Raw genomic sequence first — 23,642 nt, 5'->3', positions numbered from 1 at the left:
AATAGGACAAGAAGGAGAGTAGATAGACTTCCCAAACAACCCTTTCATAGCCAGAAAGCTAAACAATCTCTCCAACACCACAAAATAGAAAACCGTAGGAAAGAGGTCAAGAAAAAGACTGCCCTCTATTCCCACATAGTCTAGAAACATGGTACCAACAATCACCCACCAGCATAACCCTTCATCCACCTCCAAGACAAAATCCACCTCAATAGGAGAAAGGTTATCTCCAACAATATCCATCTTCACCTCTAAAGAAGATAAAGACACCTCAATAAGGCAAGCTAGAAAAAACCCAAGCAGCAGGGAGAGGGCCATCCAAAAAATGAAACCAACAAAACCACCATTGGAGCAGAGCTAGAAACCCTTCATCGAAGCTTCAATAAGGACCAAAAGACACAAGAGGTTCTGTCTAAGACCACAAAAGGCCTCCAAAAGAAAAAATATGATCATACCATCAACAAATCCTCCAAGAGAATAATAAACCCCAATACAACGCAACAAGAAATAGGTAGTAAAGCACAGACTGAGGGGGGAAAGAAAAAAATCCCTCTGCCTCTTTCAAAAAAGAGGCCTTCAGAATAGGTAGAAAGACAGGATGAAGGGAGCAAGAAGAACCCCGTCCATACCCACCAACTAAACCAAGAGCCAGGTGATGGAGAGTGGGCAATGAGAAGGTAAGAAGACCCAAATCACCCTTTTAGGCCCAGACAAGGCTTGTCTCAACCCACAACTAGGGTTCTACCCACACACAATGTAATGAATCAACCACAACACTTTATAAGGAGGGTTAGGGCTATTTTACAACTTAGGACACTCATCCCATGCCTTTCACCCAAGTTTGGGGACTTCCTACTGCACCCGGGTCAAGGAACCCCCAATTAGGCCTATTCCTTGTAGCCTTGTCTGACCAATATTTCTGAAATAATTCAAATTTATTTAAAATAACCCTAGGAAAAAATTACATTTTGGAGTACCATTTTGGGACTTACATCCAATTCCAAGAGATAGAGTTATGAACTTGCTCCAACAACCCTAAGCATCTACTGGGTTGGCAGACCTAATAGGCCTAATTAGGTCTGTTTTCCAAAGCAACTACTTAAGAATGGAGTTGTAGAATCTAACTCACCCCTTGGGCATACTCCTAATGTGTCTAATGAGCCAAAACAACCTTTAAACTGGTTCCCAAACTCTCCTTAGGTGACTGTTCTCTCATTCCTCCTCAAGGCTAGGCTAAACACATGGTTTTCTTTAACCTAGGGTATGGTGGAAACCACACCAAAAATCACCCCTAGATTCCACCTCTTTGGAATCACAATGTACACACCCTCAAACTGCATTTTCCAAAGGGCTGATGAGTTCCTTAATAGGGTTTGCAGGTTAGGGTCATATTTTTGGTGAAACCCTATGTACTGGTTCTTGGAGTGACAATTTTTTATCATCTGCCTACAACTTGCTCCAGAATCCACCAGTTCGAATTAGACAACTTGCATTTGAACTTTCACTCACACCAAAATCCAACCAATTCAAAATATCATGCCAACCAATGCTCTATCAGATCGTACAATACATAAATCGGTGAAAATGGGCAAAATCTGAGTTTTTGTTTATTCAAACCACCAATTTCTCACATTCATCATCCAACCAACTCACTGATGGTCTCTAAGGTACAAATAGGCCTTCCCAAATGGATACAACTAATTTTCAATTTGTTAAGACCGTTGTAACTTTTTGGCCAATCGGTGGGGAAGTGTTGCTTAGCAACTTTTGCAACTTTTTACATTGTTTGACAACTTTTTAATTTTGACATCCCAAAGTCCCTAATGGAATTGTAGACCAATCCTAAGCCTAAAAACAACTTAGGGAACAACAAAACAACATGACTCCTACCCTATATGAACCCATGGTTAGAGTTGGTCACTAGGTTTATAAGTGACCTAGAGCCAACTGACCTTACAAGAGGTTCTTTATTACATTCACAGGTTCCAAAGATCCACACTAATTCAAAACACCATTCTATGGTGTAGGACCATCTATCAACACAAAAACACCAAACAAAATCCAAAAAAAAGAGGTGCCCTACACCATACTCTAGGGGTTAGAAAAACTCAAGTCTCTTGAGTTGGCAAATCTGGAACCTTGCACACAATCTTCTCCAAAGCCTGCTCTGTCATCCAGGTTGCATCTTCTAAGGGTTTTCCCTTCCATTGGACTAGATACTCATAATAAGTATGCCTCCTTGTTTTCTTACTCATCCTCCTATCAAGTACATTCTCAACTGCAAATTTAGGTTGCTTAGGTAGGTCTTGTAACATCTCTTCCTTGTTAGAATCATCTAGACCTATATCACACACATCAATAATAGGACCTTTATATGCATAGATATCTAAAACATTGAAAGTGTTAGAGAGACCAATGTCCGATGGGAGATCAATCTTGTAGGCATTGCTGCCACACTTTTGAATGATCTTAAAAGGGCCTATCTTCTTCATCATCAATTTGGTGTATTTCTCCTTATGTAGTCTCTCCTTCTTGGGATGAATCATCACCATATCTCCAACCTTAAACTGCAAATCTCTCCTTTTCTTATTTGCTGCATGATTGTACTTATCTGAGGTTTGTTCTAACCTATCCTGGACTTGTTGATGGATATCCCTCATTACTTCTACAAAGTCCTCTGCTTGTGCACTTTTTTTGTCCAGGTCTTTGACATCTCTCAGCTCCAATACACCTCTAGGGTGTGATCCATACACTATCTCAAAGGGACTGTGACTAGTGCTTTTATTCACCGAGTCATTATAAGCAAATTTTGCTTGAGGAAGTATTGAATCCCATGTAGTTCCTTGATCCTTAGTCAGACACCTTAATAGGTTTCCAAGTGACCTATTGATAACCTCAGACTGTCCATCAGATTGGGGATGATAGGCTGATGAAAATGACAAACTGGTACCCAAATTTCTCCAAAGAGTTCACCAAAAATGTCCAAGAAACTTAGAATCCATGTCTAAGATAATTGATAGTGGCAAACCATGTAATCTTACAACTTGCTTGAAGAATATACCTGCTATATGGGATGCATCATGTGTGATTTTACAAGGTAGAAAGTGAGCCATTTTGGAAAATCTATCAACAACTACATAGATGCTATCATGACCCTGTTTAGTCTTTGGAAGTCCTAACACAAAGTCCATGCTGACTGAATCCCACAACTTGCTTGGTATGGGTAAAGGAGTATACAATTCTGCATTTCAACTGCTATCCTTGGCCCTCTAACAAATCACACAACCTTCCATGTACTTTCTAATCTCAGTCTGGATCTTAGGCCAGAAATAGAATCTCTTAACCAACTCAAGGGTCTTGTCAATTCCAAAATGACCAACCAATCCCCCACAATGATTTTATTTCACAATGTTTTCCCTCATGGAACCTCTAGGAATGCAAAGTTGACTTCCCTTGAAAAATAGACCTTCCTGCAGATTAAAATTTGAGAACTCATTGTGGTACTTTTCACCCTTTTCCTGACATACTTGGTATGATTCTTGGAAATCCTCATCTCCTTGGTACACATCCTTCATGGAATTAATACCTATGCTCTCCAACTGAATCTCTTTTATTGCCAGGTTCCTCCTACTAATGGCATCAGCTACCTTATGTGCTACTCCTTTCTTGTGCTTGATGGGGAAAGTGAATGCTTGAAGGTATTCCATCCACTTCATATGCTGGTGATTCAACTTGTCCTGCCTATTCAAGAAACTCAGAGCATGGTTATCAGTATAGACTACAAATTCCTTTGGCGAAAAATAATGCCTCCACTTTCTCAAGAATTGGACCATTGCATACATCTCTAAGTCATAGGTTGAGTACTTGTGTTTAGCCTCATTTAATTTTTTACTAAAGAAGGCTACTGGACTACCTTCTTGGCTCAAGACTTCCCCAAATTCCTTGTTACTTGCATCACATTCTATGGTGAAAATCTTATGAAAATCAGGTAAAACCAATATAGACTGTTCTGCTACCCTCCTTTTCAAATACTCAAAGGACTTGTCTGCTTCACTAATCCATACAAATTGACATTTTCTACCCCCCTTAATAGTATCAATCATAGGTGCACATACACCACTAAAATTCTTAATAAAATTCCTATAGAAGCTTGCAAGACCATGGAAACTCCTTACCTCACTTGCATTTCTAGGGGTAGGCCAATTGAGGATTGCTTCCATCTTGGATGGGTCCATCTTGATATTGCTCTTGGAGATTACAAAACCAAGAAACACCAAATCTTCTTGCAAGAAGACACACTTCTCCAAATTGATCTTCAACTGTTCTTCATTCAACCTTTTCAATACCAAATCCAAGTGTGTTAGATGCTCATCCCTATCCTTACTAAAAATCAGAATATCATCTAAGTACACAACAACACAATGATTGATAAAAGGTTTCAAGACTTCATTCATGAGTCTCATGAATGTACTAGGGGCATTTGAGAGGCCAAATATCATAGCTAGCCATTCATAAAGTCCTTCATTTGTTTTGAAGGTTGTCTTCCACTCATCTCCCTCTCTTATCCTAATTTGATGGTAACCACTCTTCAAATCCACCTTAGAGTAGTACTTGGCTCTTGCTAGACAGTCCATCAAGTCCTCTATCTGAGGCATAGAGAACCTATACCTGATAGTGATCTTATTTATGGCTCTAGAGTCTATACATAATCTCCATGTACCTTCTTTCTTAGAGGCCAATACTGTAGGGACAACACAAGGGCTAATGCTCTTCCTTATGAATCCCTTTTCTAGCGACTAATGTACTTGCTTTGCAAGTTCTTCATTTTGATCAGGGGTCAATTTATATGCTTCTTTGTTGGGCAATGTTGAGCTTGGTATAAGGTCAATACAGTGACTCACATCACTGAAAGGTGGCAAGGTCTTTGGTTTGCTTCCTGCAACTATACCCTTGTATCTTTCCAACAATTCCTTCACTTCTCTAGGACTTGCAGTTCTTTCTTGCACTTTATCTTCCATTTTCTTTCTCACTTCTTCTCTTGGCTTCACCACTATGGAAAAGCATGGGGTACCCTTCTCACTGAGTGTCTGCATAAACTCCTCTTTACCTACTAACATGACACTAGTCACAACGTGACTATCCTTACCATCATCTAGTAGTGGAGTCATAGTGTATTGCACACCATTTTTAGTTAACTTGTAGACATTTTTCCTCCTATCATGTCTTGAGTCTACATAATATTGCCATGGTCTTCCAAGGAGTAAATGGCAAGCATCCATCTCTGTAACATCACACAAGATCTTGTCTCTATATTCACCTATTTGAAATTCAACCCAAACTTGTTCACTTACCAAGGCTTGCTGCTCTTTGCTCAACCAAGAGACTTTGTAGGGGTAGGGATGAGGAAATTTCTTCAATCCAAGCTTGCTAACCATCTCAATTGAAGCAAGATTATCCGTTGACCCTGAGTCCACAATGACTCTACATACTTTTCCACTTACCTTGCAAGTAGTTCTGAATAGTGTCTTCTTCTGTGGTGGCTCCTTGACGGTTGGTACCTTCAAGAGGGCCCTTTGGAACATCAGACACTCCCCTTGTTCTGGGTCTGCATGTCTTGAAGGTGAGTTCACAATTTGGGTGTCCTCCTCCTATGCTAAATGAACTCTCCTTTCTCCACCTTGACTGTTAGAGCCTTGTTTTTTCGGATATCTAAATGACTGATGGCCAACGTGATTACATGTGAAACACCTTTCGGTGAACACATTGGATCCTCTACCTCCAAATCTACCTCGACCATTTGGTGTCCTTCCTTTGAAACTACCCCTGTGACTTGGTTCTCCTTCTGATTCCTGATTACTTGACTCTCCTTGTTGTTTAGGAGATGTTCCCCTTCCACCAAATCTACCTTTTCCTCTAAAGTTACCTCCTCTTCCTCTACCTTGTTGGTCTCCCTTTCTTCTAAAATTTTCTTCAATCCTCAGTGCCATCTGATAGCATTTGTGAACTGTCTCCGGATTGTAGAGACTTAATTCATCTCGAATGGCATACTTGAGGCCATTCATGTATCTTGCCAACTTTTTCTTTTCAATCTCTGACACCCTTGCTCTGAAGGATAGTTTGTGGAACTCCTCTGTGTATCCACTGACATCCAAATCCTTTTGTCTTAGGCTATGAAACTTCTTGTGCATTGTCACATCATAATAATCAGGTACAAATTGTCTTTTCACCTTTGCAACCATCCTCTTCCATGATGAGATGGGGTTCTTTCCCTCTTCTACTCTCTCATTTTGCAAGTAGTTCCACCAACTAAGGGCAAATCTTTTCATCTTGGACTTAGCAGTCTTCATCTTTTGGTTCTCAGACACATATTCAAACTCAAAGTGATTCTCCAAGGCCTCCAACCAATCCATCACCTCCTCTGGTTTAATCTTCCCAGTAAAAATAGGTAGGCTTGCTTTGTCATCTCTGCTACCTACTCTCTCAAGGGCTTCAAGGAAACTTCTCTGATCTACAGGTATCCTTTCTCTTACCAGCAAAAGGGCATAATCCTCATTCCCTTCTTCCTCTTCTTCTTCAGAGTCTCCTTTCTTCTTATCCATCTTTCCCTTCAACCTATCCAATTCTTTTCTCATCTATTTGTTGGCTGCCACCTGCTCTCTTACCAACTTGGCCAATTCAACGTTGGTCATCCTTCTTCCATTACTAGTGTCTTCTCCTTCTGACATCTTAAATACCTCCTTCTTCCACCCTCAAAAACCTTTAAGCCTCTAATACCACTTGATGCAGAGTGGGCAACAAGAAGGTAAGAAGACCCAAATCACCCTTTTAAGCCTTGAGAAGGCTTGTCTCAACCCACAACTAGGGTTCTACCCACACACAATATACTCAATCAACCACCACACTTTCTAAGGAGGGTTAGGAATATTTGACAACCTAGGACACTCATACCATGCCTTTCACCCAATTTTGGAGACTTCCTACTGCACCCGGGTCAAGGAATCCCCAATTAGGCCTATTCCTTGTAGTCCTATCTGACCGGTATTTCTCAAATAATTCAAATTTATTTCAAATAACCCTAGGAATAAATTACATTTTGGAGTACCCTTTTGGAACTTACATCCAATTCCAAGAGATAGAGTTATTACCTTGCTCCAAAACTCCTAAGCACCTACTGGGTTGGTAGACCTAATAGGCCTAATTAGGTCTATTTTCCAAAGCAACTACGAATGAGGTTGCAGAATCTAAATCACCCCTTGGGGATTCTCCTCGGGTGTCTAATGAACCAAAACCACCTTTCAAACCGGTTCCCAAACTCTCCTTAGGTGACTGTTCTCTCATTCCTCCTCAAGGCTAGGCTAAACACATGATTTTGTTTAACCTAGGGTATGGTGGAAACCACACCAAAACTCACCCCCAAATTCCACCCCTTTGGAATAATAATGTACACACCCTCAACTTGCATTTCCCAAAGGGCCAATGAGTTCCTCAATAGGATTTGTAGGTTAGGGTCATATTTTTGGTGAAACCCTATGTACCAGTTCTTGGAGTGATAGTTTTGATAAACTTCCTACAAATTTCTCTAGACTTCACCAATTCGAGTCAGAACACTTGCATTTGAACTTTCACTCACACCACAATCCAACCAATTCAAAATTTTATGCCAACCAATGCTCTATCAGATCGTACAGTACATAAACCAGTAAAAATGGGTAAAATTTGAGTTTTTGTTTATTCAAACCACCAACTTCTCACATTCATCATCCAACCAACTCAACGATGATCTATAAGGCACAAATAGGCCATCCCCAACAACTAAAACTGATTTTCAATTTGTTAAGACCGTTGGAACTACTTGGCCAATCGGTGGGGAAATGTTGCTTAGCAACTTTTGCAACTTTTTACATCTTTTGACAACTTTTCAATTTTGACATTCCAAAGTCCCTAATGGACTTGTAGACCAATCCTAAGCCTAAAAAAACTTAGGGAACAACTTAAAAACATACCTCCTACCCTAGATGAACCCATGGTTAGAGTTGGTCACTAGGTTTATAAGTGACCTAGAGCCAACTAACCTTACAAGAAGTTCTTTTTTACATTCATAGGTTCCAAAGATCCACATTGATTCAAAACACCATTCTAGGGTGTAGGACCATCTATCAACACACAAACAAAAAAAATCCAAAACCAAGAGGTGCCCTGCACCACCAGGGCCCCAAAGAACCCACCACCTCGCCAAAAGTGAACAGATCTGCCACAATTGCACCATCTTGAACAACACCAAACACAGAAACCTTTGGCCAAAAGACAAAAACATCTGCATCACACACCAAAAGAGTCCCCACACTACCCCCGATACCTCTTCCGCCTCCCAAGCTACAGGTCGAATAGAAGGCCATAGAGAACAAGGGAAAAGAAGAGCTACGATGTTCCAAATACTTGTCCCAGTGCCAAAGAGGGAGAGAAGATCCTCCTGAAACAACCTCACCACCATACACATCCACAAACCCCACACACATGCCATCCTTCCAAGAGGAAGAGGCCCTAAGGAAGATCCAGTCAATCCATGCAAAGAGGAACCAAGCAGAGCCGACAACCATGAGCGAGGAAGGGATGGAGAGTCTTCGTGAACCCCACCCAAAACAGGCTGTCAACCGCCATCCATCATCCTCGTCATCTCCATCGCCATTGTAAGCTGCAACATCGCCTGCAACACAATGGCCTCCCAAAACTCTAGTGCCACACCCCCACCTTCGGCTACTCCCGTTCAACATTTTTTCCAACCCTACAAAAGAGCTATTTGTTGTTATAAAAATGACACATTATTATATAAAATGCAACTTATATTCAACTTTAAATGTTCATAAGAATTTTTGGCAATCCTTCACATTTCATTGGAAAGTACAATTTATTTATTGTGGCCACCTTTCATATCCATGATAGGATAAAATATTAATATGAAATAATCAAAATGCATATACATAGTTATCCCAGTAGTTGTACACATAAAATAGTATTTTTTTACTATGACAACATATCTTGTTCAAATGATCACTTTATTTTATACATAACAAAGTTATATAGATAGTTATGACATTTTATATGAAACAAAATTGTACTTATTTCATTTCATTTGTTTGTGAATTTATTTATGTTTTTTATATAACATTTATTAATTCTCATGTTATGGGTCTATCTTGACTAACATTTTGTTGTTTTTAATTTACTTGTGGACTTATTATTGATAATATATAGTATAAATATGTTTGAAGACTAGATATTACAACCACAAGTACTATACTAACAATTGGACCCCATGCAACTATTATCTTTTGTAATATGGAAATTGAAACAACAAATGTAAAAATTAAAAATGTGGAATGCTAAGTGAACAAAAAAAAATTGGATTAGAAGACTTCACGTGGCCGACTCTTGACTTGACCACTTATATATTCAATGCTTAAAGTGTGCTAGTGATACCTACATGCGTCAGTGCAAAATATTTAAGATATGATGATTCATTACTCGACATAATGCAATAAATTTTAGTGGCTGTAGATTCAATTAATTAATAAATACAGTAAAATGTACATCCTAAATGCTGCATAGAGCTTAGTTGGAAACATAGAGCATACTGCAAGCCTGCAAGTTGCCCTTTTTCCTTCTTTCTCTTCTCTTTTTTGGGAATGTGAATCCCAATGGTCACATGACTATTTACATTCTCCCAACTCTTGGTTTCACAGTTGAATGTGGTTGTATAAGTGGATGTGTGCAGTCCATGTACGATGTAGATTGAATGACAACTAATAAAGATTTTTTCCCTTCTTGAGAGTGGATGTAGCCTTTATGCCGAATCACTATAAATTCATGTTTTGTGTTTTTGTTGTATTATTTTCTCTCTATTTATGTTGATTATATATTCTTTCTCTTCTTGTTTTAAATTAATAATTGTTATCAAAGTTTGGTGAGTGATTGAGTAGAGATGAAAGAAGATGACGAGATTGATCTTATTATTGAAGAATTTATTGACAATTTAGATTTGACAAAGAGTGATGTTGTGCCTACAAAACCTGAAAGAATCTGTCATGTACATTGGTGGAATGGCTGAAAAAATGAGGAGGATTGGACTAAAGAAGAGGACATTGAAGCGAGTGTGGATGAATTTGAGGAAGATGAGATTGAGAACTAGGAGGAATATATAAAATTGTGAGGCTGAAGGAAGATAATCTATTTCTCATAGATAGATTGATATTTATGGAAGATGCAATGGGGAATAATTTTATTTCAATGGCTCGTGAAGTTGAGAAAATTAGAGCAAAACTTACGAATTTAGAGCAGAGAGCTTGGGGTGGGCCATTCAGTTCAAAATTTGGTCATGAGGGTTTTGATAAATTAACTCTTCAACCAAAGGATACAGAGCATAAATTAAACCACATAGGGTAGAGTGAGAGTCGGTCTGTTATAGATATGGAATTCGAGGCAGAAGAAAATTATTTATCCTTTAATTCCAGGAGAAGAAAGAAGGTCAGAATCTCATGGTCGCCATGTTTCTGGAGGTGTTTGTGCATCTTGGGGAATTTACTGTTGAATCCATTGTGGAGTTTGACTCTCAAGATGAGGAGGATGCAATTTGGAGCACTACCAAGGAGACACAAATTTATGGCCCTAGGAGGCTTGGCAATGATAATGAGAATGTTTCTATCGCTAAAGACAATGATTTTGATAGAGAAGTTGAATAAATTGGAAAGGTAGATGTGTTTGATGAGTTCGAAGAATTTAAAGAGAAAAGAATTAGAGCCACAACACATAATAAAAAGACAAGGGAGAATCTAATGCACAATATTACTAATAGAATGCCCAATAGAAGAAGAAGAAGAATAGCAACCCCTATTGCACCAAGATAGGCAATGCAAAGAGAAACAAGGGTGACGACCATGGAAGGACTTAACCAAGCAAATTTGGACTCATACTGACTTGTGACTTCTTTAGAGAAGCATTCCTGTGGTGAGGAGCTTTCTCACTCCATTTGCCTCAATGATAACCTGGAAGAAACGAAGGTCCGAGTTGAGAAATTTATTGACTATGAGGATGCTGTAGATAATATATTCGCCATGTTGGAAGGTGGCACGAACGAGAGGGAAGAATTGCTACATGTGGTCAGTGATTTGGGTGTGGGCACTTATGTGGAGCAATTGGCTTCTCCTACCAGGATTGCAATAAAAAGACCTGCCATAGAAACCAATCATTTTCGGGATTTTGTTTTGGATAAAGAAGACGGCCAAGATGATCGACATATAAGCGTAATGAAAAGTGCTATAGAGCTTCATGCTGTTGAGAGTAATATAGCTGGAGCATGAAACAGTGATCACTGACTTCTCCAGAGGCTTGTTCACCGTGTTACGCTTAAGTTTGAGTGCAAGAAGTCACATGTTAATATTAGCTTTATTGGCCATGTGGGCCTATGGAAAAATCCCTAGTTGGGAACAATTTCCATATGGGAGTTGGAGTGATGTATGTAGCCCAACTTATGGAGTAGCTAATGACTCTCAGTTCTTGAGGCAACGGTCAAGGAATATGTTTTTGGAAGAGTGGGTTGTTCCTCTTAGTTTCCAAAATGTTGTTTCCTAGATAACCATGGTTGTAGGACTGGTGTAGGGTAGAAGGATTCATGATGCGCGACTATTATTTTTTGACAAAATGCTTGAAGAAAATGTGTGAGTAGAAGCATAGGCAAAGTTTGCAAGGCATTTGAGCAGAGGGGATATAATGAAACTATATTTGTTTTTGATCTTGGAACATTTGATGTTTCAGTGTTCAAGGTTGGAGATGATGTGTTCAAGGGTTCTTCTCTAGATGGAGGAGTTTATTTTGTACCTTCTGAAAGAAGTGTTTTTGGTTGTGGTTTGATGGGCGAGTTTGTGTCTGAGAAATTAGTAAGAGAAGATGTTTTTGACTTTGATTTGATTTGGAGAAGATTAATCTAGATTGTTCTCAAACAAAGTTTGGTGAAGCTAAAATCTTGCTTGCTAGTTGTATTAGGAGTTTAGAAATGGAATTAGGGATGTCACACTGCATGGCTGTACCGATTGGCCTTCACAGGGGAGATTGTTGGGAATGTGAAGCGCAACGGTCACATGACCATTCACATTTTCCCAACTCTTGGTCTCATAGCCGAATGTGATAGTATAAACGATTATGTACAGTCCATGTATGATGTAGATAGGATAACAATTAATAAAGAGTTTTTCCTTGCTTGAGAGTGGACATAAGTTTTATGGTGAAACACTATAAATTTGTGTCGTGTTTTTTGTTGTATTATTTTCTTTCTTTGTTTTGTGTTTATTATATGTTCTCTCTTTTCTTGTTTTAATTTAACACTCCTTCGATTTAAAATTTGAAACTGGAGAGTACAAGCAACACATTTGAAACTTGCTCCAACCGTATATTTAATATCAATTTTCAAAATTTAATAATCATGAATTATATTTCCTTTGTTCCTATATTCTTTAGTACTACCTAATCATCTCAGAGACAAGGTGGATTGTAATTTATTGATTGTAAGAATTCTGCTTTTGGTAAAGATGACAAATATTGTTCATTTTCATGACGGAATAAATATATGCTTACCATAAATGGTTGGAGAGCATTCATAAACTCTAATGTTGGGATTATATGTTCTAATTATAAAATATAAACAATTTATCATTACTCGCCTATGATTTAATACAAGAAAGAATGCGAAATCTAGGAGAGATCATCAAATTCAATCGATGACAAAATCCAATTATTTTTTAATAATGCCAGCCTATAGATATACTTGCTCCATCTTATGTTTCAATAAAGTTCTTTTCCTTTTAACATTAATGCCAACTCAATTTACAGTATTATACTCCAATTGCAACAATAATATTTTTTTAGCAGACTTATTATAAGTTTTGACATATATTGTATACATAACGTTAAACAAAAAAATCAGTGAAGTCCATTCGAACACTGTAGGTATTTAATATGCTGGTAAGGTAGAAGCGGAATGTTCGATATATGCAACAGCTATATGATATTGAGTAAGAGACAAAAGTTTTCAGGCGTGGGTACCTTCTCAAAATGATGTTTCATCGATTATATTTTGGCTAAGAAGATTATTACATCTTTGCTGTTCTGGAGAGGGGTGTAGAGCTCAGCTCAGCCATGGTTCCTCACGCTCTTCTTGTTGCTTTTCCTTTACAGGGTCACATTAATCCCATGATGCAGCTCGCCTGGAAGCTCATCTCTCATGAATTCCTTGTCACTTTCCTCAACTCCGACAGCAATCATAACCGCATACTCAAAGCCAACACTCCAAATTCTTTGCATGATAACATCCGAATGATATCTGTTCCCTTTGAATTCCCTGTTATGGATACTCTGGAAGGCATTGCAAATGGCATGGAGGCGTTGGGAAAGGACATGGGGCCTTCTGTAATTGATAGAGTAGTTCGGGAAATAAATGCCAGAAATGAAGAAAACAAGCTCACTTGTATAATTGCAGACGCCTTGATGTGCTTTGGCTTACAGCCGGTGGCCATGCTCCATAAAATTCCCCTCGCCGCTTTCCACACTGCTCTCGCTTCATTTTTCACCATCTACTACTTTAGTCCCAGTCTGGTCTCGCTTGGCATCCTTGCTTCAGATGGTAACATATAATAATACACTTTCAATCTATTTTAGTTTCTATTTCATGATGCAAATGACAAATTAAAACCTTTTTTCATCTTTGTGGGTTTTGTGTTGAAGGAACTCCAAAGCAAGATAAAACAGTAAAATTTCATTCCTCCATGCCGGCGCTGCATTCGGGAGATCTTCCGTGGTTGTGGGCAGGCGAATACATGTTTAGAAAAGGGATTCGTATGGCAGAGGAAGTCAAACACATCAAATGGGTCCTTTTCAGTTCATTCTTAGAGATCGAAGCTTCATTAGTCGAAACGTTGTCCAAAGAAGTGGGAGTGTATCCAATAGGCCCTCTAATTCCTCCCGAGTTTCTCCATAGCAGGACAAGCACGAAGGTCCTCCCAAGCTTCTGGAAAAATGACACAGAATGTTTACAGTGGTTAGATAAACACTGTGCCCACTCTGTGATATACAGATCTTTTGGAAGTATTACAGTTCTGAGTGAAAAGCAAGTGGAAGAGCTTGCTATGGGAATGGAGGCAACCCGGAGACCATTTCTGTGGGTTGTACGCCCCGATCTGATGAAAGGAAGCGAAGCTATTTTACCTGCAGATTTCTTGGAGCGTGTGAGAGATAGGGGTTGCATAGTTTCGTGGGCCCCACAGTTAGAGGTGTTATCTCATCCTTCCATAGCCTGTTTTGTGACTCACTGTGGATGGAACTCTGTGCAGGAAAGCATCACCATGGGCGTGCCCATGCTTTGTTGGCCTTATTTTGCAGACCAGTTTCTTAACCGCACGTATGTTATTGATGTGTGGAAATTGGGTTTGCCATTAAATGCGAATAGCGAAGGAATTATAGAGAAGGGAGAGTTTGTAAAAGGCGTAGAGATTTTGCTGGAATCGGAACAAGGCCTTGAAATAAGAGAGGAAGCTAGAAAATTGAAGATAATTGCTAGGGATTCAGTCAAGGACGGGGGCTCCTCATGGAATAATTTTAATCTATTTGTCACCACCATGAAGTGACAACCGAATGAATGACTTGCTTTTTGGAGCCATTGTTTTGTTTCAGGTCTTTCATTATCGTGCAGAGAGGGACCCTGTTTTGTTTCATTTTGTCTCGTGTCCTACTTCCACATAATAGGTTATGTCATCCATGCTGTTCCAAAAATGCTCTTTCTTGTTCAGCAACCTGTTGTAAAATCTAAACAATGTTGTGTTAAAGTCTATTTTATTAGAAATAGAACTTCACCATGTTTTCATTTTGCTAAACTCTTCAGGTAGATAGTGCAGGGTGTATTAATTAATAATACAATTGTGTTTTAATATTGTTGTTGGATTGAGTATTGTATATAGATATAGATGGTATAAAATAAAAAGTTTTTATTTTATAAATAATATAATTCAATGATAAGGCATGGAGAAACTTTAAATTTCAATTTTATTCAGTAATTCGATTTTCAATTTTTTTTAATATCAGTAATAAATTAAATGTTAAAACTCTAATGTTGAAAGCATAATCTTATAAGTTGTAGCAATATTAGATTCATCAAATTATAATGCAATAAATCATTCATATGTTGTAAAATAAAAAAAATATAGTAATTAGATTTAAAAGTGATGCAAATGACTCTTTAAACTTAGGAGCTGACTGCCAGCACACATTTAGTTTTTTTGATTACGTCTAGTAGTAGATTTTAGTGAGTTAGACTGTTAGGTACCACGACAACATGGATTCTAAAAATAGAGAGTTAGAGTCTAATGAGGAGTAATTGTCTTTGAGAGAAATGAAAGGATATATTAGGTTGCAGATTTGTAACTTGAGGGAAGGAGGAAGATAGGAGAATTGGGCTTTTGAGTGATGAAAATATTTTCTCGGTTAATGGAAATATATCTTGTGTATTCTCTTTGCTATTTCTAAGTGCTCTTATTTGTACTCAATTAACCCTTGTTAATAACATTATCTATCTATTTCCTTCTATAGTTGTTTTTTGTGAGTAATAATAAAGAATCTTGAATGTTTCTCAAGTTTTTGTCTTTGTGTATTGGAAAAGTCAGATTTAGAAGTATGTGCTGAGCTAGGTGTTTGTATTAGTTTGATATCAGAGCAAATTTATCTTGAGCATGTGAGGCATTGTTATATATAGCAGTTCTTTTCTCTGTGTTTCTCCATTTCTTGTGAAGCCATCCCTTTATTTTTTATACATAGAATGCAAAATTTATGAAAATGATGAAAGATTGGTTGTGAAAGAGGAATGTTAGCAGCTTTGTTCAGTCCATGGAGGAGGATATATATGGGTTTTGGCCTTGGGTAGCAACTCATTATGTAATCTTTGTCATTGGTTTAAGCTTTATATTTCAAGTTTATCTATAGAGGTTGCTATTCTCAATAGTCTCCATTACTTGAAATTTAAGGTCTTGAATATCTCTGGTGACATGAGAACCCATAAAGTTGTATAGAGTTAAAGGAGTTTGAGTATAGCCAAATGGATGGGGAAGGAGAAAAAAAAATAGAGTAGAACCTTGAAAAATGTAATTAGCCTATGGAGTAAGGGAAAAATGACTATTTACATATTTAGACGAGGCCCCTAAGTGTCAAAGTTTTTATCACAATTTAGAAGACATCCCATGTCGAGAGAAACCATAAAATCAATGTTTAAGAAGAACAAGGGAGATGCAAATTTTATGAGAAATGTTTATCACCTATCTAAATGAATAATGTAGTGTTGTGATGAACTGCCTTATGGTAGAAGTGAGAGTTGATATGAAGCAAGGTGTATCTATATACTTGAGTTTTGGTTGTAAATTCAAATATTGAATGGTATCATGAAGTGGAAGAGATGATTAAGTTGGCTGTAAAGTTAAATATGTAATGGTATCATGACAAGTTCCAAGCTTCCAATCCTAAGAAATTCAAATATTCCTCAAAACTCCTCAAACTTTTCAATCCACCTATCCTAAAATCTCCACATTCTATAAAATCTCAAAAGTAGTCCATAGAAATGCAACAATCCTTATCCATGCAATCTTGCAATGCAATCTATTAACCCAGTCCTCATATTGTTCTCAAAATTAATAACATAATCCTCACATTATTTTTGGACCTATCCTTCCCACATCAATAACATTATCATTATTATCAATTAATCAATTTTTTATCATCTTGACTAGGGGAAAGATGATGCTTGTCTTTGCATTGTAGTGCATGCTTGGTTGCTTGATATTTTGTATTTTTATTTATTTTCATTTATCGTGGTCCGTACAATATACCATCACAACAACAACATGGTCTTCCATGTCCCAAATGACCTTTCCTTTTTATTGTCCATGCATTAGCTACATATCATCTTGGTTTGATATACATTGCTATATAAAATGAAGGCCGTTCTCCTCAAATCATCACAACTAATCACCATATTAAATTTATTGCATCTATCTCTTAGTTTTAATTTTCTTCCGCCATTTTTGAAATTTCATTTGACATATTTTTCACATGTCTTATTTCAAGAAATCACTCAAATAATTTTTGAATGGATAAGATCTCGAGGAGGCATCAATCATTCCACAAACTAAATTGTCATTTTTTTTCCTACTCAAGTGAGGCATATCATTGCTTTGTACATCGCTTCTATGTTTTACTTCTTAATTACTTTTATTTTCTTTAAAATAGTGTCACTTCAAATATCATCTTAATGAAGGGCAAAATGCAACATACACTAAAAGAATTCTCCTTATTATTGTATTGTTTATTTATTAATTATAATCATATCATTAATTAAGTATTATCATTAATGATCTATTATTATTAATAATCCACTATTATTAATTTTCTATTATCAGTAATTATCTATTAAAATTAATCATTTAATTAAATTATAGTTTGTTATTTAAGTAAAATGAGTTAATTATCCATTTACACAAACTAAACTTGATCCATAATTATCCTCTCATATCTTCTCCATTAGTTAATTCATTCTTTAAGTTAGCAACTTTTTCATTCAAATTATTTCACAAGCATTTGAAATAAAACTTCATATTTAATGTTTTGAATTCTATGCGTATGAATTCAAACTATTGATAATATTTAATTGCATTTTAGAATTATTAAGGTTAAATTTTTTAAAAACATAAGAGATGTGATTGTGTGTACAATCTCATAAAAAACATAATCACATGTTATTAGAAATTAGACTAGACATATTTTGAACAAAGAAACTAAACATGACAAAATATTAGATTAAAGAACGAATTAATAAATACAACATAATAATCATATCTTAGAATTATTAAGATTGGTAATTTATAATTTAAAAACATACAAAATGTGACTTGTGACTTGTGCAATCCTATTAAAAACATAATCAAATGCTATTAAAAATCAGACTAGACATATTTTGAAGAAAAAATATAGACACCACAAAATATTAAATTAATCTTGAGTTAAGAAATATATTTAAATAATTAAAAAATATTAAAATTATATATTAAAATATCTAACTCATATTTTATATATATATATATATTCAATCATTTTGATTGCCATGTCTATACATAGGAAACGTTTTATCGTAAAGATAAAACTTGATCGGCATAATGCAATAATCACTATGCATGCTACGAGACAGTCGAAAGGCTAGATGCGAAAAGTCGCTAAACGATATGGTCTAAGAGACAAAAGTTATCAGGCGAGGATCTCTTCGCAAAACGATGTTTTACCTATTATATTTTGGCTTCTTTGCTAACAAGAATATTACATCTGTGTTTCTCTCGAGTCAGGTGTACAACTAAGCTCAGCAATGGTTCCTCACGCGCTTCTCATTCCTTTTCCTGCACAGGGTCACATTAATCCTATGATGCAACTTGCCTGGAAGCTCGTCTCCCATGGATTCCTCCTCACTTTCCTCAACTCTGACAGTAGTCATAACAGCATACTCAAAGCCAACGCTCCAAATTCTTTACATGATAACATCCAAATGATATCCGTTCCCTTTGAATTCCCAGTTATGGATACTCTGGAAGGCATTGGAAATGGCATGGACGCAGTGGAAAAGTGCATGGGGCCTTCTGTTATTGATAGAGTAATTCAGGAAATAAATGCCAGGGAAGAAGAAAACAAGCTCACCTGTATAATTGCAGATGCCTGGATGTCCTTTGGTTTACACCCGCTAGCCACGCTTCACAAAGTTCCCCTCGCCGTTTTCCACACTGCTCCCGTTTCAATCTTCGCCATTCACTACTTCATTACCAATATGGTCTCACTTGGTGTCGTTTCTTCCGATGGTAATATATAATCATCCACTTTCAATTGATTTTAGTTTTTCTTTTATGATTCAAACAACATTTAAATAGCTTTTCCATCCTTGTGGATTTTGTTGTGAAGGAATTCCAAAGCAAGATCAGAAAACAAAATATCTTCCCTCCATGCCGCCGCTGCGTTCTGGAGATCTTCCGTGGTTGTGGGGAGGCGAATACTTTTTTCGGAAAGGTACTCGCATGGCACAAGAAATCAAGCACATTAAATGGATCCTCTTCAATTCTTTCTTAGAGATCGAAGCTCCAGTAGTCGAAACGTTGTCCAAAGAAGTGGGCGTGTATCCAATAGGCCCTCTAATTCCTCCTGAGTTTCTCCATAGTACGGCGAGCACGAAGGTCCTGCCAAGCTTACGGAAACATGAGACGGAATGCTTACAATGGCTAGATAAACAGTGTACCCACTCTGTGATCTACATATCCTTTGGAAGTACTGGAATTATGAGTGAAAAGCAAGTGGAAGAGCTTGCGCTGGGATTAGATGCCACACAGAGACCATTTCTGTGGGTTGTGCGCTCCGATCTGATGAAAGGAAGCGAAGCTATTTTACCTGCTGGTTTCTTGGAGCGAGTGAGAGATAGAGGTTGCATAGTTTCCTGGGCGCCACAGTTAGAGGTGTTATCTCATCCTTCCTTAGCCTGTTTTGTGACTCACTGTGGGTGGAACTCTGTGCAGGAAAGCATCACCATGGGCGTGCCTATGCTTTGTTGGCCTTATTTTGCAGACCAGTTTATTAACCGAACGTATGTTGTGGATGTGTGGAAGTTGGGTTTGCCGTTGGATGCGAATAGCCAAGGAATTCGAGAGAAGGAAGAATTTTTGAAAGGTGTAGAGATTTTACTGGAATCGGAACAAGGCCTTGAGATAAGAGAGGAAGCGAGAAAATTGAAAGGAATTGCTAGGGATACAATCAAGGACGGGGGCTCTTCATGGAATAACTTTAATCTCTTTTTGACTGCCATGAAGAGACAACCAAATGAATGACTTGCTTTCTGGAGCGATTGCTTTGTTTTACTTAGCTCGTTTATCCTGCAGAAAGGAATGCTTTTATCCTGAGCAGGACTTCTCGTCTCCAACTTCGACATAGGTTATGTCGAACCAAAACAATGTTGTGTTAAAAATGGACTTTAATTAGTAAGTATGCTTTCATTTTGCTAACTCTTCATGAAGGATGTTAACGCCGTGCAATTTCATCATAGTTGATGTTGTTACTGTATCAATTAATGATCTCGATATGTTTTGGGTATCATTGCTGAATTGAGTTTTTTATATAGAATGTTAGAGAGTATAATTTAATTTTTTTTTTAATAATATAATGTTGGATTCATTAATATTATTTTATTAATTTTTTTAAAGGTTGGATATTATTGATTTCTTTTTTGTTAGGGAATGTATTGTAATCATTGTTTGTTATTGAATAGGATATTGGGAGTTCTTTCGAGCCTAGCTTTACTTCAAAAACTTTTCTTGAGGTGTGTGCGAGTGTGTTTGTTGGTGTGTGGGTCAAGAGGTGAAGATTCTTTCTCTTGTGCCAACTTCTATTCTATCTCTGTTATTATTCCTTTTCTAAATTGTTTTTATGATTAATTAAAGCCGGATAGGTTCAAACCTATCTCACTATAATCCTACTAAATTTTTGTGAGTGTGTTTGTTGGGGTGTGTGTGTGTGTGTGTGTGTGCATGTTTTTTTTTTTTTTTGGGGGGGGGAAGGGTTGGGGGGGAAGACAAGTGAGAATTTTTCTTGTGTCAACTTTTGTTCTCTCTCTGTCATTATTCCTTTTCTAAAGTGTTGTTTATATGCTATAATCATATTAATTTTTTTGTAAATAAATTTCTATAAAATTCTCCTTCTAGAGTTAATATGGAATAGTTACATGTTTTTTTTTTACATGTTTTATTATTATGTTTAGTGTTATATAGAAATAATAATGAGTTTTTTGAGATATTTTCTCTTAAAAGAAAACAAAGAAATGAGTTTTTGGGATATTTTCTCTTAAAAGAAAACATATAAATTTTGGTGCCTTTTGTTTAGGCCGTTATATTATTGATGGTCAATGTAGATAAAGTCCTTTCTATTTCTAAGTATTGGATGAAAATTTCATGAAACTGCCCATTCAATGACAATACTTAAAGGATTTTCTTTCTTGGTGTAATATGATCTTAAAGTGTGTACTACTCTTGTCCCTTTATGTTCTTCTATTTAATAATGATTATTTTATGATTATCATGAAGTGTTTTGTTTCCTTCAAATCTTATTTTGACTTTATGTTGTGTGGTCTTACTCCTATTCCATGTTTATTTGTTTTGTTGTATCCCTGATTTATAAATCAAAATATATAATTTAACTTATTAATCTTCCCATATGAGTTATGCACCTCTAACTAAAACCAATATTTTTAATTAAGAAATAAGGCCAATATTTTTGTGAAGTAAAGGGGGGAAGGACCCCAACCCATACAATTCAACACTTAAATAACCATTCAACCAAAAAATAGGCTTGGAGAGCAAGCCCCATAATAAAAGAGTTTTAACCAAATAACCATGAGAAAATATAAGCGTACTAGTCTAAAGAGAAAGAGCCAAACCAAAATAAAGCAGCAGAGGATCTAGAACTAAGAACAACTAAAGAAAATATAGGAGCACTAAACAAAATAGCCCCAACCATCTAAAATATCTTTACATCCTCCTCCTAAAAGAGAAAGTTGCAGTTATTTTGTGCCTTTGACCTTCCAACATCATTTAAGCCTATCATTTCTTTCTCTTCTAAATTCTCTTAGAAATAGTCACAACTTGCATAACACAATTTTGCATAAGGAATTGACATATCTTTATCAAGTCTTGTATATTGCCCTCTAACTTCCATATCCAGTTCCTATTTATTTCACACCCCAGACAATTCTGAGGTGTCTCCAAGTTCTCAACTCTCACACTAAGGTCTTCCATCTCCTTAGTGATCCTTTGCCAAACATGTTGCTCCTTAGGTTCTCCTTCAACATCCAGGGCCTCATCTTCAACGTAATCCTTAATGTTGTTCAGTCCTTGATCATTATGAGCATTAGATGAGCTTGAGGAAGTAATTGAGAGGGACATTTGTGGTATAAATGAAGTTTATTAAGGTTGCATAGAAGGCGTTAAAAGGGTGTAAAACCATGGTAAAGGTTGCTAGCTGCTACCATTGTGCTCGATGTTGGAATGTAGAATCTAGTATGTTGGGCATCTAAATTGTTTAGATTGAGGGAAATGCACTTAACATGTGTAATGCCAAACCCATGCCTCTCCATATGAGATATTGTGCTATTTAAGATGAATATTAAATCCACACATGGAGAGGAAAATTTGAAGGTTTCACATTGGGGTAGCATTTTGGGTCCATAATATTAGAGCATAGTCCCAAACATGTAAGACGAGTTTGAAGATTGTAAATGTTTGGCGATATTTATTGAATGAAGTAGAAGAAAAGGTGTGATGATAAAAGCATATAAAAGGAAACACTTTGCCAAAATAGTGCTAGTAATAGAAGAAACATTCTAGTTGTTGGAGGTCATTTTATAGGTTTTGATTATTGTTCCAAATAATAGCTACTTAAGTCATTTTATAATTTGATTAAACATGAATTCTAGAGGACTTTTATAAGGGAATGTTAAAGAAACTATTAAAATTAGAGGTGAATTGGAAGGTTCAAATTTAATCCAATTTAATTTCCTAGCATTTCATGATCCATTCCTCAATCTCAGAGGGTGAAAAAGGAGTGTAGAGGTATTGTTTAATCATATAATTTATAAATTTATTCTCCAAATTTTTAGAGAAATTATTGGGAGTAAAAATATTGTTATTCATGGAAAAGATGGTTTGTAAGAATTGCTTTTTGTGTTAATTGGGTTTTGAAAGAGTGTAAAATTTCCTTTAATGCTACGTTCGAAGGGGAAGAATTTATAGAGATTTCAATGGAAGGTCATTTGAATTTGATACCTACTCTTTTCTTTTAATTATGAGTACACATATCAAATGTTCTTTGTATTCTTGGAGCCATTTATGTTTTGAAGATTCACATCCTTGTGCTATTGAGGAGCCAAATAAGACATTAAATGAATAGAGTGTAACTAGATATGATTGGAGGTTGGAGAAAATGGAGGCACGTGACTTTTTATAATCCCAAGATAGCTTCTCACTTGGGGGTGATTCATGCACAAGAAACACATTATTTTCTCATTTGTGTCCCTAAACAAAAGAGGGGGCTTGACAATATTTTTGTCCCTTGAAAGAACAAGGTGGTTTAGGCTTTTCTTGTGGGTTCACTTGGTGTATTCATGTTTGGTTGGTGTTTTGTACATCAAAGGAGAGAGTGTTTTGACAACACTAGAGGAGAGATTTGATGCACTCAAAGGAGATGTAGGTTCTTGGAGGAGAGTTGTTATCTCATGTGCAACACTAGAGGAGGCATTAGACAAACTTGGAGAAGATGTGCAATTTCTGGGGAAAGGTGTCTCATTGTGTAAGGAAGTTGGTCACTTAATCCTCTCTCATCTTGTGTAGATGGTTGTAGGTTATACATTCAGGAGATGCACTGATGAGGTCAGTTTGATGTTTCCTAGGTGAGTGACGAGGATTGGTGAAGCTGCTTCATCAAAGTCTCTATAAGGGTCGCTATGATCAACCCATGCAATGTCGCATCCTTTATTTGGATTAATA

The 23,642-nt window shown here is 36.8% G+C and overlaps 2 protein-coding genes across 2 annotated transcripts; both read left to right on the top strand.

Moving 5' to 3' along the window:
* The first annotated feature begins 13,185 nt into the window (after window positions 1-13,185).
* LOC131048216 (linamarin synthase 2-like) lies at window positions 13,186-14,669 on the top strand. The gene is made up of 2 exons (XM_059215778.1): window positions 13,186-13,669; window positions 13,771-14,669. Exons 1-2 carry the CDS (start codon window positions 13,186-13,188, stop codon window positions 14,667-14,669), a joined length of 1,383 nt encoding a protein of 460 aa, XP_059071761.1.
* Window positions 14,670-18,439: 3,770 nt separating this feature from the next.
* LOC131048215 (anthocyanidin 3-O-glucosyltransferase 7-like) lies at window positions 18,440-19,937 on the top strand. The gene is made up of 2 exons (XM_057982107.2): window positions 18,440-18,923; window positions 19,024-19,937. The coding sequence occupies exons 1-2, from the start codon at window positions 18,440-18,442 to the stop codon at window positions 19,935-19,937; spliced, it is 1,398 nt and encodes a 465-aa protein (XP_057838090.2).
* The last annotated feature ends 3,705 nt before the right edge of the window (window positions 19,938-23,642 follow it).

Source organism: Cryptomeria japonica, unplaced genomic scaffold, assembly GCF_030272615.1.
Source record: "Cryptomeria japonica unplaced genomic scaffold, Sugi_1.0 HiC_scaffold_281, whole genome shotgun sequence".
Taxonomy (NCBI): Eukaryota; Viridiplantae; Streptophyta; class Pinopsida; order Cupressales; family Cupressaceae; genus Cryptomeria; species Cryptomeria japonica.
Note: the sequence above shows the minus strand (reverse complement) of the source record. Positions and strands in the feature narration are given on the sequence as shown.